At 43.1% G+C, this 16,510-nt stretch overlaps 1 protein-coding gene and 1 long non-coding RNA gene across 12 annotated transcripts in view; both read right to left on the bottom strand.

The window, feature by feature from the left end:
- Nucleotides 1-8,120, bottom strand: part of AGFG1 (ArfGAP with FG repeats 1) — a 90,049-nt gene extending 81,929 nt beyond the window's left edge. For 8 of the 11 annotated variants that reach the window (XM_028831173.2, XM_028831175.2, XM_028831177.2 and 5 more), the window contains exon 1: nt 7,678-8,120. In XM_028831173.2, coding sequence (XP_028687006.1) covers nt 7,678-7,844 — 167 coding nt within the window. In that variant the 5' untranslated portion in view covers nt 7,845-8,120. The other 3 variants (XM_015111217.3, XM_077957729.1, XM_077957727.1) reach the window with 3 other exon arrangements.
- A 639-nt stretch (nt 8,121-8,759) lies between these two features.
- LOC144333516 (uncharacterized) lies at nt 8,760-13,426 on the bottom strand. The gene is made up of 3 exons (XR_013402212.1): nt 13,332-13,426; nt 9,950-10,029; nt 8,760-8,888 (listed from the first exon to the last, which is right to left on the bottom strand). It is a non-coding gene; the product is annotated as an uncharacterized LOC144333516 (long non-coding RNA).
- Nucleotides 13,427-16,510: the final 3,084 nt, after the last annotated feature.

The raw sequence follows: 16,510 nt of genomic DNA, 5'->3' as shown, positions 1-16,510 counted from the left end.
CATAAAAACAAATCTATTACCTCTCCCAATGCCTTAAATTATCCAATGACGGTGATCATGTGTACAGCTCCCCCATCGTCTAATATTTTCTTCTTTAAGCTAGTAGCATTTTTGGTTCCTGCAAATGTTCCTCTAATACATAGTTTCAAACTTCCTTACCATCTTGATCAGATTCCTTGGAGCATGCTCCAGTTTGTTAACATTCCTCTTAAAATAAGCAACCAGAATAAAAGCAAGGTATAATTATGACCTCTACAAAACATGTACGGTGCCAATCAAAAAGACTGCTATCTTAGTCAGAAGTCTTTGAGCAAAGTATGTTCTAACTCAAACAAAAATTAATTCTCTGTACTTCAGACAATTCAAATAAGTTTCCTGTCTCCACTGTATAGTTCATGAATTTCATTCTAATGTTCAATCAGATGTCTTTAGCAATGGTTCTCATGTGTAAGGTTGTAAAAGATGTCACAAGGAACATGCTATTAATCTAAGTACTCAAAGTTATAAATGATTTAAAAACGTTTTTTACATACATTAAAGGTATCCAAGTTGTATCTCCCTAGACAATCATCACTTTGATTTGAATTATAAAACACATTACAGAGTGGGGGAAAAAATGAGGGGGGTAATAACACCTAGTCCTGAATATTTCCATAGCAGTTTCTCACAAATGTGAACATCATGCATGCTGCATAGAAAAGAAGGAAAATATCAAATAAGGAGATCTGCCTGTTTTCCAAAGAATGCTATTGGAACAGATACAGAGGTTTCCAAAGAGACAATGATTTTCAAATTGAGATCCAGAGATCAGCAAGTTCTTTTAAAACAAAGTCTTAATTCTTTTCATTTATAATGCACTAATATTATAAAATTTAATATAAATTTAATCTAAACTGTATTTTATCCACTTTGAAACTAAAAGCCAGTGTTTAAAAATCACATGCCAAAAACGATGGATGAATGAATAAGGAACAGAAAAAGGCTTAACAAGGCAATGATACCTTTATACGCGGTTATGGTCAAATGATGTCACCACTCCCCGAATGCTGGAGTTTTCCCAGTATAAAAGGTACCCCATAGCACCATACAGAAGAGTCTTTCTTATCCAATTTGCTGGTTAAATCTATGTTCCTCCTTCTCTCTGAAAAACCTAAAGTTAATGCCTACTGCACAATGAACATTCATGGCTAGAAGGCCACTCTCTCCTGCTCCTCTCTCAGGAGTGAGTGAGTTTTATGCTTATCAAAATTTGTCTGGTATAGTATTTGGTAATACAGTTGGTATGGTACTTGGTAAGTATATAGTTTAAGTGAATGTCATGTAAAACAATGGCAGGAGTAAGAAGAATTATTTCCATGTAAACTAAGTATTTTTAGAGACTAAAACAAGTCACTAGGATAAGCTGTTATTTGACCACGGAAAAGGACTATAAAAGACTGAGAGAAAAATCATAAAAATCTAGAAGAATTCAGCATTCAAACTGTTTTATAAGTACATTAAAATGCTAAAAATCATAAATAGCATATTAGTGGACAATTATATATAACTGGACATAAATTATATGTAAGTGGACATAAATTATATTGGTGGACAAAGAATCTAACCAGTGGACCCATATTCAAAGTTTTATGTGCCAGGAAATTAACAGTTGTATGTTAAAATTTAAAAACCTAAGCTTGAGGCAGGGCATGATAACTCAGGCTTGTAATCCCCACAATTTGGAAGACCAAGGTGGGAGGATTGCTTGAGCCAGGAGTTGGAGATCAGCCTGGACAACATGGCGAAACCCCATCTCTACAAAAATTAGCTGGGCATGGTAGCACACACCTGTAGTCCCAGGTACCTGGGAAGCTGAGGTCGGAGGATCACCTAAACCCGGGGAGGTCAAGGCTACAGTGAACCACGATAATGTCACTGTACTCTAGCCCGAGCGACAGAGTGAGACCCTGTCACAAAACAACAACAAAACCCAAACAAACAAAAAAAAAAACCTATGCTTGCTAAATATATATTATATATGTATATATAATAGATACACATATATGTATGTGTGCATGCATGTATTTTTTTTTCTTTACTGATTGTTTGCTTTAACTGAATTTTTTGATAAACTTATCCACTAGCAATCCTGACTGCACAGAATGAGGGGTTCTAATTAGAATTCAACTATAAAAAAATAGCACGAGAATTACAGCACATGGTAGTATGGACATGCCAAATTCAAAAGAATTGCTGTTGGAATGGCACCATCTTTCCCATTGAATTCAGAATACACAACAGTATTTTCTCAATAAAACTCAAAGATAAGAACACACATTTTGGAGCTAAGAAGTTCCTTAAAAATAATAAAAAGCATGACACAGCCATAAACAAACATTTATGATGCATCATAAAATATCTATTCTGGGCTAGGCATGGTGGCTCATGCTTGTAATCCCAGCACTTTGGGGAGATCGAGGTAGGTGGATCACCTGAGGTCCAGAAGTTCAAGACCAGCTGGTGAAACCCCGTCCCTACTAAAAATACAAAAAAATTTAGCCGGGCATGGTGGTGCATGCCTGTAATCCCAGCTGCTTGGGAGGCTGAGGCAGGAGAGTTGCTTGAACCTGGGAGGCAGAGGTTGCAGTGAGCTGAGATCACACCACTGCACTCCAGCCTGGGCAATGAGTGAAACTCCATCTCAAAAAAAAAAAAAAAAAAAAGGTAAGTCTATTCTGCCATTTAAAATACAATGAAGTAAAATCTACCATTTAAATCCCCAAAATATAGAATTCACAACAATTTACAGTAACCATGGTAACCATACATTCTTTGGTGGTGGAATCAGCATCAGTTCCAGATCCCAACTTCCAGCAGGTTGTAACAGCGAAACACTGAGAGTGTGCACTAATTTTACAACTTAAAGTTGAGCTTGGATAATAGTACCTTCCTCATATCACTGTTACTAGAATGTCTGTCACACAGCTAGCACTCGATAGTTTTTATTTTTTTCAATAAATACTTTCACTGTTATATCTCCAGCACATGGGCTAGTATCTGGCACTTACTAAATATTTGCTTAAAATAAAAATGTCCTTCACAAATGAAAAAGTACGTAGGCCAGGCGAGGTGGCTCATGCCTGTAATTCCAGCACTTTGAGAGGCCAAGGCGGCGGATCAACTGAGGTCAGGAGTTCAAGACCAGCCAGGTTAACATGGCGAAACCCCATCTCTACTAAAAATACAAAAACTAGCCGGGCATGGTGATGGGTGCCTGTAATCCCAGCGAGTCGGGAGTCTGAGGCAGGAGAATGGCTCAAACCCAGGAGGCAGAGGTTGCGGTGAGCCGAGATCACAGATTCCATCTCAAAAAAAAAACAAACAAAAAAAAAACAAAGAAAAAGTGTAAAATATTTTGGCCACTTACTCTAAATACTTAATGTGGCCATATCAGAGTATCCAAAAAGAGTAAAAAAGGTATTAAGAATATAAATCCCTGCTCACTGTGACCTCATAAGGTCCTGAATATTATACAGAGCTCCAAAAGAGCATCTGATTTGCAATCCATCCTAATGCTACTAATTAATTGTATAAAAACATTAAATACCTCTTTTCATGTGTCATCTAAAAAAATTAAAATTTTTGTAATATTCATCTCAAGAGTCAAAATGTACACAGACTCAATGGAATATAAGTTACTATCCAGCTACATTTATTACCTGTGAAATTTCAAGCTTAAATGCACTGTCCACATAAAATAGATGGTATTAAGAGCAGCAACCTCTTTCTCAAATGCTATTATTTTATCTAAACCCTCACTGAAAAATGTATGGATCACTTTTTAAGGATAGGACAATCTTTTATACTACATATCAATTATACTAATATTTATAGTATCTATAAAACAAATAATTTAACCTAAAACTAGTCTTTAAATCAACTAGAAGTTCTTTAACACGAAAGCCAATTTTACTGTTGGCTATATTCTAAATGTTTGAAGTGTCCATTGATAATTTTAGGGATTTCCATAAACACAATCAGAAAGATAATAAAAGATAGTGACAAACCAATCAGGATGCCTTCATCATTCTGCCTCAGTAACAAATAGTTTAACTGCATCTAACTCTGAAGTTCATTTTAAAGTTTCACAATCTAAATTCAGTTATATACTCTGAATGAACATCATTCAAGCATATAGGACAGTCATCTGGAAAACAAGAAACAGGAAAGATTAGCTCCAACTCTAGTAACATTAACAAGATGCTAGTTCAATTTATTTTTTTTTAAAGTATTAGTATAAACGATAGAAGGTATGTCACTATCCTAAGATTTAGAATTCATGATAGTGGATACTATTTGCTATGTATCATATTTTCCAGGTAAATCAAGGAATGGCAGCTAGCATGCCTTATTTCAATATTTGTAACTTCAGTGCTTAGCCCTATCCTCAAATACAGTATGTGCTCAAATAAGTAAATACAGTAAGTATGTGTGTCATTGAATCCTCTTAACAACCCTGAGCTATACGTTATCTTCTTATCACAAAGAAAGAAACTGAGGCTAAGAGGGTGGATCTGGGCCAACCTGCATGTAGTGGCCTAGTTTAATACCTAGACCTAAGCCACAAAGCACTGTCAAAATCTGACTTCAAATTCATATTCTTTCAATTATACCATGTCATCTAAACAGTAAATACATAATTATTAAACCTGAGTCATATTATTCTTCCTAAATTATTTTCCTGCACTATTGCTTGTCAAAGAAGAAAATATTCAGAAGCTATTGTCCCTCCAACGTTCTGCAGTAGACATCTGATGGTTGCCACTCCAGTCTTCATTCCCTACATCCCAGGAATTCTAGATTTCAGATTTGGGAACTCTATTTGGGGATCCTTGTGACAATGAAGTCAGGGTAGAACATGTGTCCAGTTGTGGCATGATCTAAGCTAACCCAATTAGAGGGAAATGCAGAACTTTTGAAAGTATTGGACCAACAACATAATTAAGGCAGTACACCCAGGAGCTGGGGACAACCATACTTGAACGAGGAAAATCTAGGCAATACTACTAAGCCACTGGATAGTTTTACTTTAAAATCAATCAATAAACCCTTCATATTTTTAAACCAATTTGATTCCGGTTTTGAGTTACAACCATAAAATCCAAAGTGACAGATTTTTATTAGGATACTTCTTATTTAATATTTTTCACATACAGTATTGTTCCCTTACTCATGGAATGTCCTCTCCCTTGATGCTTCTCGTCTATGGGGCACTTGCTATACATCAGGCAATACGCGAGATGTTTAACATACATTATGTTTAATACTGAAAACAAATCTACACCCAAAACCTACAAGGGAAATCTTATCCTCAATGTTTCATATATGAGAAAACTCAAGCTCAAATAGATTGAGTGGCATTCTCAATACTGCGTAACTAATACTTGGAGTCAGGATTCAAAGCTGTGTGTACCTAGCTCATAAGTACTTGATCTTTCAACTACATGAAGCAGAATTTGTCCTTAAAGGTCTTTGCTCAGGCATCAACTCCCAGAGAAGCTATATATCATTTACATATTTCATGGCTATCTCATTCACAGAGAGGAAATACTACAATATATTGTAACTCTATGTTTACATACTTACAAGGCACGCTCCACAGAACAGTTAAGATCCAAGTAACTTATGACACAGGACAAGTGGGCAATAAATATTTGTGGAATGACTCAACAGAGAAATGAAGTCCTATCTGCCACAGATTAAATTCCATTAGGATAAATAATTGTCATTATGCTGAGACATCCTTTTATATAGAATGTTTCTGAAATGTGGTATCTAGGAAGAAATTTGAAAATATTTCCTTGATATTACGTATTTGCTGCTGTACTTACAAGGACTACACAGAAATGTCAGAAATCCGGAAGTGTAAATATATGGATTTTTTTCAAACCGAATACTTTACATGGACTAAAGGACCTGTGTTTAGTAAAAGCAGGACATACATCTTAACCATGTAATAAAAATCAAATACAATTACAATTGTTCTGTTGGCTTCATTTTGGAACCAATATTGTCCAACGTAAGTAACAACTTTCCAGCTTTACTCCTTTTTCTGTAAATGAAATGCATGAACCAGGCTACCTACCTGATACCACCCAGCTCTGTGATTCTGTAGTAATTCAAGAATATCATTAACTGGCAACTTCTCAGAGTGTTTCCCTGGTTACACAGCCTAAAAGTAACCGTGAGGACTCTCATATCAAACAATTTTAAAGTTCAGCATAGTACTTGCCCATGACATTTTTCTTACTTTGCATCCCCACTGGACTGTAAGAACCAAGAGAACAAGACTTCGCTATATTTATTAGCACACCCCAGGGCCTTTACACAACCTAATAGGCACCAAAAAAATGTCTGCTGAAGAAGTAACTCATGTAATACTAATAATGCCTCTTTGCCCAACTTTAAAAAGCAAATAGTACATTACTAGACATGTTCTGTATTTTCTAAGTTTTAAGAAATCAATTTTCCCACATAAAGTATTATGTGCTTTGTCTCAGTATTAATCTCACAAGCAAAGGTTTTAAGAATACTTAGTAATCGCTACGTTGTTAGTAACTTTAAATACAAGATAATAATATAAAAGCATTTTATCAATTCCAAAACCACCTGTACATTTTCCATATGAAATTGCACGGCAATAAAAATCTTTATCAAAATAAAGCTTAATGAAGCAAAGAAGAACAAACAAATCATCCCAGTAACTCAAGAAGGTAGTGTCTTTCTGAAATCATGCTGACTTGCTAGCTCTCATTTCTGTGTACCGCCAGGGCACTCGGGTATTGATAACGAGATACAGATAAGTTTCACAAACAACTCCATCATATTTAGAACCACATAGCTCCTAGTCGGTACTTCATTGCCATTAAAACTTTCCCCAAACTCCTCAACACTCTCTTTGGACCATAAAACTAAAATCCCACAGCTTCAAATCTGCTCCTCTGCCTCCCTCTCCCGCAATTAATCCTTTCGAACTTCTCCCTGGGGATTCATATCCGCCACCAAGATGCTTTCATCCTGCTACTATTCCTAAGTGCCTGCTTTCTCCCAGTTACCTAGGTACTCTCGACCCAGGAAAAAAGGCACCGGCGAGGCAGGCTTCCCTCCTCCCTCCCACCCCAGCTTCTCCCCGACCCCCCGCACAGGCGCCCAGCAGGTGCCTCGCTCCGCACCGCCGCGCCCGGGCCGCTGAGAGGCGGGGCACACAAAGGACCCGCATGGACCTCCCCGGCCTCCTAGCGTCTTCCCCCCCAACACAGCCCGGCGCCCCGGGGAGCTGGAGAGCAAGGGCGGCGGCCGCAGGCTCCGCGGAGACCAGGGAGGCTCGCCCCGGGCGCCCCCTCCTGGACCCCAACCCCGCCCACGTCCCACCCACGAAGGCAGCACAGAACGTAAACCCTTACCCGGCAAAACCGAAAGCGCATCCCCAGCCCGGCTGCTCCAGCCCGGCTGCTCCGGCCCAGCGCATCCAGCCCGCAGCCTCCCACGCCGCGCGCGCCAGCCGGCGCCCAACGGCCGCCTCTGACAGCCTCCCACGCCGCCCAGCGCTTCCCCGGCCCCGGCAGGGTCCCGGTCTCCCCGCCCGCTCCCCCACCTCCCGGGAAGGGCCCGACACCAGCCTGGCTGCCCCGCACTCACAGGCTGCCGGAGCAGGAGGTACACACGAAGGAGCCGACCGTCATGTTCACGTAGGTGGGGCCACGCTGGTCGCAGTCGAAGCACTTTCGGTTGTGCGGGAGGCCGGTCATGTCCCGCAGCATCTTCAGGTGCTTCTCCTCCTGCTTCCGCTTCGCGCTGGCCGCCATGGCCGCGGCGCCAAGGGAGGAGGCCGGCAGGGCCGGGAGCCGGGCGGCGCTGCGCCGGGGGCCCGCGGTCCCACGGGCCGCCCTGGCCGCGGCCGCCGCCCTCCGTCAGCGCGCGCCGCCCGCGCCGGACCCGGCCGCAGCGGCTCGGCTGTACTGGGCTCGACGCGGCGCGGGCGCTGCGGTACGCGGGCTGACGGGACACACCAACCGGCGCGGCCGGGACAACCGCCGCCGCCGCCGCCACCTTCCCGACTTCTCCTGAGGGGAAAAGACGAGGAAGGGGACGGCAAGAGGAGGCCCGCCCCAGGCGGCCGGTGGCCAAGTGTCTGCTAGCGCCCTCTGCTGGCCAGGAGGAGTCACTGCGGCCGCGCTGAGGCATGGGCCGGGTCTGGAGCAGAGTAGGGAAGACACAATGATGATAACAGTATTAATAATAGACAGTATTTATTAAGCGCTTATATATGCAAAGCGTTTCCCCTTCTGTTTAAAACTGTTCAAGGGTTTTCCACTGCTTTGAGGATAATTCCAAATTCCTCACCATAGCCTGAAAAGTGCTCCATAGTCTAGCCCAGTCTACCTCATTCTTCATCGTCCTCACTCAACCACACTGGATTTTGAGTTTTCTGAACACAGCAAGCTCTTTTCTGACTCCTGCAGTACCCTTGCCCTTGCTCTTCTCTCCTTATCTTTGGACCAGCTAATTTGGGGGCCTTGGGATGTCCTGTCTATAGGATACTGGGCGGCGTTCCTAGCCTATACCCACTAAATGATACCAGAACAAACCCCCAATCTCCAGTGGTGGCAACCAAAAATCCCCAGACATTGCCAAAAGTGGAGGGAGGTTTAGGGGGGTACAGTCACCTGGCTTGAGAACCGCTGCTGCGTATGGAAACCCGGATCATCCATAGCTGACGTCCTCTAAGTCAGGTGGGGCTCAGATGTCACCTCCGCCACGCTGTCCCAGATCAGCCTAGTTAATGTTGCAGCTCACCTTTCTCGAAGTTGCTCTCCATCAAATTGCTGCGTTGTGTTTTCGTCTCAGTTCTAGCTATTTGAAATACTGCATCTTATTTCGTGTTTACCATGGGTGCTCTGGGGTCTCCCTTTAGGCGCTACACAGACTGGCCCCTGTATTTTCTTTGCCACTCCATCCCATTCCCCTCCCAGAGCTGGAGACTAGCTGTTCAATGTTGATGGAATGAATGCACGAAATCATTTATGTAATCTTCACAACAACACTTCGAGGTCAGTGTTATTGTTATTTACATTTTACAAAACAGGAAGATGAAACCCTGAGGGATAAAGTAAATTTACCCAAGGGTACCTATGGGGAAACTTGATTCCAACCCAGACAGTCAGACTGCAGGACCCAAATCTCTTAGTCACTGCAGCAGTCAACTTCGTCTCTCGTCTCTCATTTTCCAAAGGAGTACAGGGAGACCCAGAGAGCTGAAGTTCCCAAATCACTGGGCTGGTGAATGGATTAGAATCTACGTTCCCTAACAGCCAAGGCCAACCTCCACATCTCTCATGAAAGGGACTGGGTGAATCCACGAAGTGAGACTTCATATTAACATAATACCACTAATAATAATGTTTTTACTATTAAAAGAAATGGACAGATACATTGGCCAATGAATGTTTTTAAACTTTTCTATTATGGAAAATATCAAACTACCATGAGCCCATGGACCACTTTCAACAATTATTAGCTCATGGCTAATCTTGCTTTATGAATACCTCAACCCATCCCTCCATCCCCTCTTCTATTATTTTAAAGCAAATTCTAGATTTCGTACCATTCATCTAACGGTACATAGTTCCATTTGTATCCCTAAAAATGAAAAATGTTATCTCTTTCAAACTTAGCCATGATACTGTTAGCATATCTAAAAAGTTAACAATAGGCCGGGCACGATGGCTCACACCTGTAATCCCAGCACTGTGGGAGGCCAAGGCAGGTGGATTACCTGAGGTCAGGAGTTCAAAACCAGCCTGGCCTACATGGCGAAACTCGGTCTCTAATAAAAATACAAAAATTAGCCAGGGATGGTGACATGCACTTGTAGTCCCAGCTACTCGGGAAGCTGAGGCAGGAGACTCACTTGAACTTGGGAGGCGGTGGTGGCAGTGAGCCAAGATTGTGCCACTGCACTTCAGCCTGGGCAACAGAGTGAGACTCCACCTTGAAAAAAATAAAAATAAAGTTAATAATTCCTAAAGATCATCAAATATCACACTAGTGTTTAAGTTGGCAATTATCAATATTTTAATAATATTGTTACAGTTTGTTTGAACCCCCTCCTTGCAACTGGGTAATATGTCTCATAAAGTTTCTTTGGGTTTCTCCACCATCTCTTTTTTTAAATTACAATTCATTTGTTTTAGTAATTGGGCACTTTATTCTGTAGAGTTTCTCATAATCTGTATCATTTAACATGTTCCTCGGTTCTATTTGCTAAAAATTGGTAGTTACATGTAGTTCACTTGTATCCAGTTCAGTTTTTTTGCAGGGCAGGCATTCATTTCATTGTGTTCTTCCATCAGGAGGCACATAATTGAGGAGAGGGTATCTTTTTCATGATGTTAGTAACCATTGATGATTAATGTCTAGATTCATTAATTCACTAATGATTAGAAGAAAATAGTGATATTATAATTCTGTCATTCTGGTGGGGTGCGGTGGCTCACGCCTGTAATCCCAGTACTTTGGGAGGCTGGGGCAGGAAGATCATCCGAGGTCAGGAGTTCGAGACCAGCCTGGCCAACATGGTGAAATCCCATCTCTACTAAAAATACAAAAATTAGCTGAGCGTGGTGGCGGGCATCTGTAATCCCAGCTACTCAGGAGGCGGAGGCAGGAGAATCGCTTGAACTCAGGAGGTGGCGGTTGCAGTGAGCTGAGATCCCACCACTGCACTCCAGCCTGAGTGTGAGAATGAAGACTCTGTCTCAAAAAAATAAAAAAATAAAAATAAATAAATAAAACTAATTCTACCATTCCTTCATTTATCAGCTCAAATTTTCTATAAAGAAAAAATTTCCCCACATCTACAGTTTTATTTGGTATAGTACATGTCAGAAAGGGAGGATAAATATTTGATTCCTTTCCTTTATTCACAAATTTTCAAAATAGTGTATTGGTTTCATTTCACCTTTCAGTGGTGATCAATATATATAGACAGAGATATATAGATATATCTACATTTTGGAGACAGAGTCTCACTCAGTCACCCGGGCTAGAATACAATGGTACAATCAAAGCTCACTACAGCCTCAAACTCCTGGGCTCAAGTGATCCTCCTGCCTCAGCACACCCCCTCAAGAAGCTAGGACCACCGCACCCGGCTAACTTTTGTATTTGTTGTAGAGACAAGTTGTCGCTATGTTGCCCAGGCTAGGTGATCAATATTTTTAAAGTGCTATTACAAACTCAAGGATTTAAATGTATTTAATGTATTTTATGTCCCCGATGCTTACATTGTCTCATCATTGGCCAGTGGGAACCACTGAAAGCTGGCTCTTGAGTATTTTGACAAGACCCTTGACTTATGGTCAACTGAAGTTTTCGTTGTTGTTGTTGAGATGGAGTCTCACTGTGTTGCCCAAGCTGGAGTGCAGTGGTGCAATCTCAGCCCTGTCTCCTGGGTTCAAGTGATTCTCCTGCCTCAGCCTCCCAAGCAGCTGGGATTACGGGTACCTGACACCACACCCAGCTAATTTTTGTATTTTTAGTAGAGATGAGGTTTCAGCATGTTGGCCAGGCTGGTCTCCAACTTTTGGCCTCAAGTGATCCACCAGCCTCGGCCTCCCAAAGTGCTGGGATTACAGGCATGAGCCGCTGCGACTGGCCCTGGAGTTATAGTCTGACAGGGCCCCGGGCCGTTCAAGAGATGAAAGCAATGTTGAATTCTTGACTGATCCATACAGAAGGCTTACTGACCAGCCCCACGCTGGCTAAATATGACACCCAGCAGTGTCTTATTCATAACCAACAAATGCCCTCATGCCACAGCCAGTGACTTACTTGTTTCTATATTTGCAGTGCTCTTTTGTCATTTGTTTGTTCTCTGGTTGCTCATCTCTCCATGGTCTATCATCTGATAAATTCCAAAATCCGAAGGCGTGGCTGTAGCACCTTATGCAAACAGTTAAATGAGCGCTTGGTTGATTATCGTGTTTTTGTTGTTTTAAAGAGACAGGAGTAAGGCTGGGCCTGTAATCCCAGCACTTTGGGAGGCCAAGGCAGGAGGATCGCTTGAGCGCGGGAGTTTAAGATCAGCCTGGGCAACATAGTAAGACCTTGTCTCTACAAAAAAAAAAAATTGATTAGCTGAGTATGGTGGCATGTGCCTATAGTTCCAGCTCCTCAGGTGGCTAAAGCCAGAGGATTGCCTGAGCCCAGCAGGTTGAGGCTGCTGTGAGCTGTGATCGTGCTACTGCACTGCAGGCTGAGTGACAGAGCAAGACCCTGTCTCAAAAAAAGAGAGAGAGAGAGAGAGAGAGAGAGAGAGAGAGAGAGATAAGAGTAGGTGCAGTATTTCCGAACTGTGAACCTGTAGGAAGGTGAAGTTAGGTCCAACATGTTTTCCTCAAGCTGAAAGTTTATACAGCCCTTTTGGATGTTAGCTGTTTTATGCCATACATGGTATCAAAGTCAGTTTCTACTTTAAAATATCCCAAGGAGAGTTTGCTGTATATCAAGCAAGGCTATTTATTTGCTTTAATTTCCCTAACTCTCACAGCAACGCAGAAAGTGGTATTATTACACTATTTTATATATGAGGAAACTAAGGCTCTGAAAGGCTGGCCTGCCCAAGGCCATGCCGGAAGTGAGGCATGAAGCCAGTATTGAAACCCAGATCTGCCTGCAAGGCACCAGCTTCTGCTTCCAGTGACTGAAGACTGATCCTGCTTGTTGGACTTGCAAAGCAGAAATTACCTTTAGAGATGTTAACACTGCAGCCAGAGTCATCTTTTCAAAATCCCAATGTGATTCAGATGTCCCCAGTCCCCCTCCCCCTACTTAAGCTTTTGCTTTGCTCTTAGGATGAAAGAAAACCTCTTAGGCTCAGAAGCCCTGCACAGGCAGCCTCTTTCCTACCCACGCTAGGTCTCTCCCAGCCTGGCCCAGCACACCCCCAGCAGCGCACACACCCCCGCCCCCCGCCGCCCCCTGGCCTCTGCCCCATGCCCCGATGCCTTGGGCACCATCCTAAGTCCCCACCACTCTGCTCCAGCCCTACTCCGTCTCAGTTTTTTACATTCTCCTGGCTCCCACCACAGGGCCTTTGCACACACTATTTTTGTTGGTAAAAAATGGTCTTCCATCTCCTCTTTCCTTTCTCAACCATAACATAAGATCCAGCTTAATATCTGTTTTTCAGAGATCCGTTCCTGACATGCCTAACCATGTCAGACCTCATTATATGTACTCATAGCCCCACGTGCCTCTCCTTTATAGCATTTGCTGCTGTGGCTACTTACATTGCTCTGTGATTTTCAATTAGGGTCCCTCTTCCTTCCCCCAGCCCCATACACTGCAGGCCTCCTCCGGGAAGGGACCAAGTCTGTGTTTGTCCGCTATTATTTCTCCAGCACTCACTGTGAGACTTGGCACTTAGAAAGGGCTCAGTAAATATTGGTTGAATGAATAAATAGAGGCAGCAATGAGGAGGCAGACATGAAGCTTCCCTCACTTTCATGCAGCAGGTTCAGCATTCCGTGTATTGTTCTCTCTGCTGTTTTGGCTCCCAGAATGACTACAGTTCTGTCAAAGCTACAACAGTTTTGTTAAGGAACTTGCAAATTCTGGAATCAGACTTCCAGTGGTAAGAATCTAAAACTTCCCTGAATGCTGTCTGACTTGCTTAAAGGTTCTTGGCCTGTCTTATCACTACTGGTGAGTCAGAGAATATATCCCCGACAAACCCTGGTGTTTGAAGAGGCCCCAGGGAGCCAGCAGCAAGCTGCCAGCTCATCTTAGGCTGCTCCACCCTCCATGCCTGCAGGCAAGGCCCCAAGAGGAGGCCCCCTGTTTACTTGAGAACAAAGCAGGACTAGCAGTAAGAAACACCATGGGATGGCCAGTGCTGGCTTTGTCCCTAAAGGGCTTTCCGTTCATAAAGGTCATCTGTGTAGACTTTTTTTTTTTTTTTTTTTGAGACAGAGTCTTGCTCTATTGCCCAGGCTGGAGTGCAGTGGCACGATCTTGGCTTGCTTCAACCTCCGCCTCCTGGGTTCAAGTGATTCTCCTGCCTCAGCTTCCCAAGTAACTGGGATTACAGGTATGAGTCACCATGCCTGGCTAATTTTTTTTTTTAGTAGAGACGGGGTTTCGCCATGCTGGCCAGGCTGGTCTCGAACTCCTGACCTCCAGTGATCCTGTCACCTCAGCCTCCCAAAATGCTGGGATTACAGGCATGAGCTGCCACGCTCGACTTAGGTTTAGACTTTTGACCATATCTCTGAGTTACTGCAGTGTCAGAAAGATCCATTGACAGAATAGAAAAAAAGATGTTTCCGGTCATGTCCCACATCGTTCTTGCCAGCTGCAGTGCACTCATACTTTTAGTAAGTCTTGGACCTACGTTGTGAATAGTGCGATTGCTGTATTTTCTTTGTTTACCTCTATATTAAGTTTAATGTTGTCTTAATAAACTTACTATTTAATATTAATAAAATTAATATTGAATATTTAATTAATATTCAACAATATATTGGTTAAGTTTAATTATTTTAGAATATGCCACAGCTTTGGGAGGCCCTGTTTCTGGGACCCTCAAAAAAAATTGAGCTGGTCACAAAACAAGCTACCTTCTTCCCCAAGCCCCCACATTTCTGATCGGCTTTCCCTAGCCCCAAGTCTTAGAGCACAGAGCCTCTCTCAGAAGCCCCCAAATCCTCTCTTAAACACCCAGTTTCAGTCAGGTAGCTCTGGGTGGCTGGGGACCCTCAATATTGTTTTTTGTTGTTGTTTTTTTGTTTGAGACAAGATCTCGCTGTGTCACCCAGGCTGGAGTACAGTGCAGCAGCCTAATCATGGCTCACTGCAACCTCCAACTCCTGAGCTCAAGTGATCCTCCAGAGTAGCTAGGACTACAGGCATGCACCAACACGCCCAGCTAATTATTGTTTTTAATATTTTTTGCAGAAACCGGGGTCTCGCTATGTTGCCCAGGCTGATCTTGAACTCCTGGACTCAAGCGATCTTCTTGTCTTGGCTTCCCAAAGTGCTGCGATTACAGGTGTGAGCCACTGTGTCTGGCCTCAATATTGTCCATACTTAGGGTCTTCACATCTTCCTTTCCTCTGCTCCTGTGGTGCCCGGAGCTGCTTTGGATTACAGAGAGGAGTTACCTGATAGAAATAAGCATTTACAATGTAGGAAAACTAGAGCTGTAGGTTTTGCATTTTGATTAACATTCTTCCCTCCCCATGACGTGACATTTTCCGCTTTTGGCCATGGAGCCAGTGCTCATTTTTACGGCCCACGTAAGTAATGCAAAAGAAAAGTAACATTGGCCCCATTAACTCCCCCAGGCTCCGCTGGGTTTCACAGAGTGAATAATCACAGGGCCTCAAGTATAAAGCACTGTGGAATAAAAGTCCACTCAATTTTTTCCCCCGTTTCTTCTTTTGAAGGTACCTTCCTTTAGCTGTGGTTTGATTATTTTTAACCTTGCTTCCTGACTTCTTTTTAATTTGTAAGAAGCAGCATGACAGAAAAGAAAGAGGGGGCAAAACCTACAGAGAACAGCACTTGGTGTATACTTCCTGGAAATATTAGTGTAGTTTCTGGGTATATGCTACAGAGAGCACCAGGGATGCAGAAGCTAGACACCTGTAGGGCACGTATCCCTTACCACCGGTGGCTATGGCACTGACAGGTGGGTTCCTGGCTTCTCTTTCCTTAGAGATGCCAGGAAAAACAGAGAAGCTGCAGACCTGCCTTCCAGCTGTCCATGTTGTTGGAGACCTTTTCTTTTACCTCAGTTCATTTTCCACTGTCATTTGTGAGCTTTGTCTCACCAGCTGAATTTTGTGCGCTCAGAGAGCAGGGACCAAGTCATATCCTTCTGTGTCCCTACTTTGCTGGGCCATAAAAGATCTCTCATAAATTGCGCCAGTGGACTGATCCAAACTCAGGCCATTCTAAAAGCCCAAAACCATTGCAACCTGACTTTAGTTATCCATTTATCAGAAAGACAGTTTTGTGGTTTTTTTGGATTTTAAAGGGAAACCAGAAGTAGCTTTCAGCCTGCCTTCATTCATTCAATGAATATTTACTGAGCATCTACTCTTTACCAGGCACTGTGCCAGACACTGGGGATTCAGCAATGAACAAGACAACATCTACTTTCCTGGAGTTTACGTTCCATTGGGCGGGAGAACAGACAAACACATTAATATAATGGACCAGGTGATGCTAAGTGCTCCGATGGAAAGTGAAGCAGGGTATGGTGATAGCATGTGAAAGGAGAGGATGCTACTGGGTGGTTAGGGGAGGCCCAGAGTAGGTGAAGCAGGGGAAATTCTCGGGGTTGCACCTGTCAGAAGTCACAGGTAAAATGAACCGGCACGGAGGCTCTGCAACCAAGCAGCCTCCCTCTCTTGGTCAGTTCGTGCCAGAATCAGGATTCCTGGGCTGCCCTAGTCGCCTGTAG

The sequence above is a fragment of the Macaca mulatta genome, chromosome 12, assembly GCF_049350105.2.
Source record: "Macaca mulatta isolate MMU2019108-1 chromosome 12, T2T-MMU8v2.0, whole genome shotgun sequence".
NCBI classification, from domain to species: Eukaryota; Metazoa; Chordata; class Mammalia; order Primates; family Cercopithecidae; genus Macaca; species Macaca mulatta.
The sequence above is the reverse complement of the archived record's forward strand: the minus strand, read 5'-3'. Positions and strand labels throughout refer to the sequence as shown.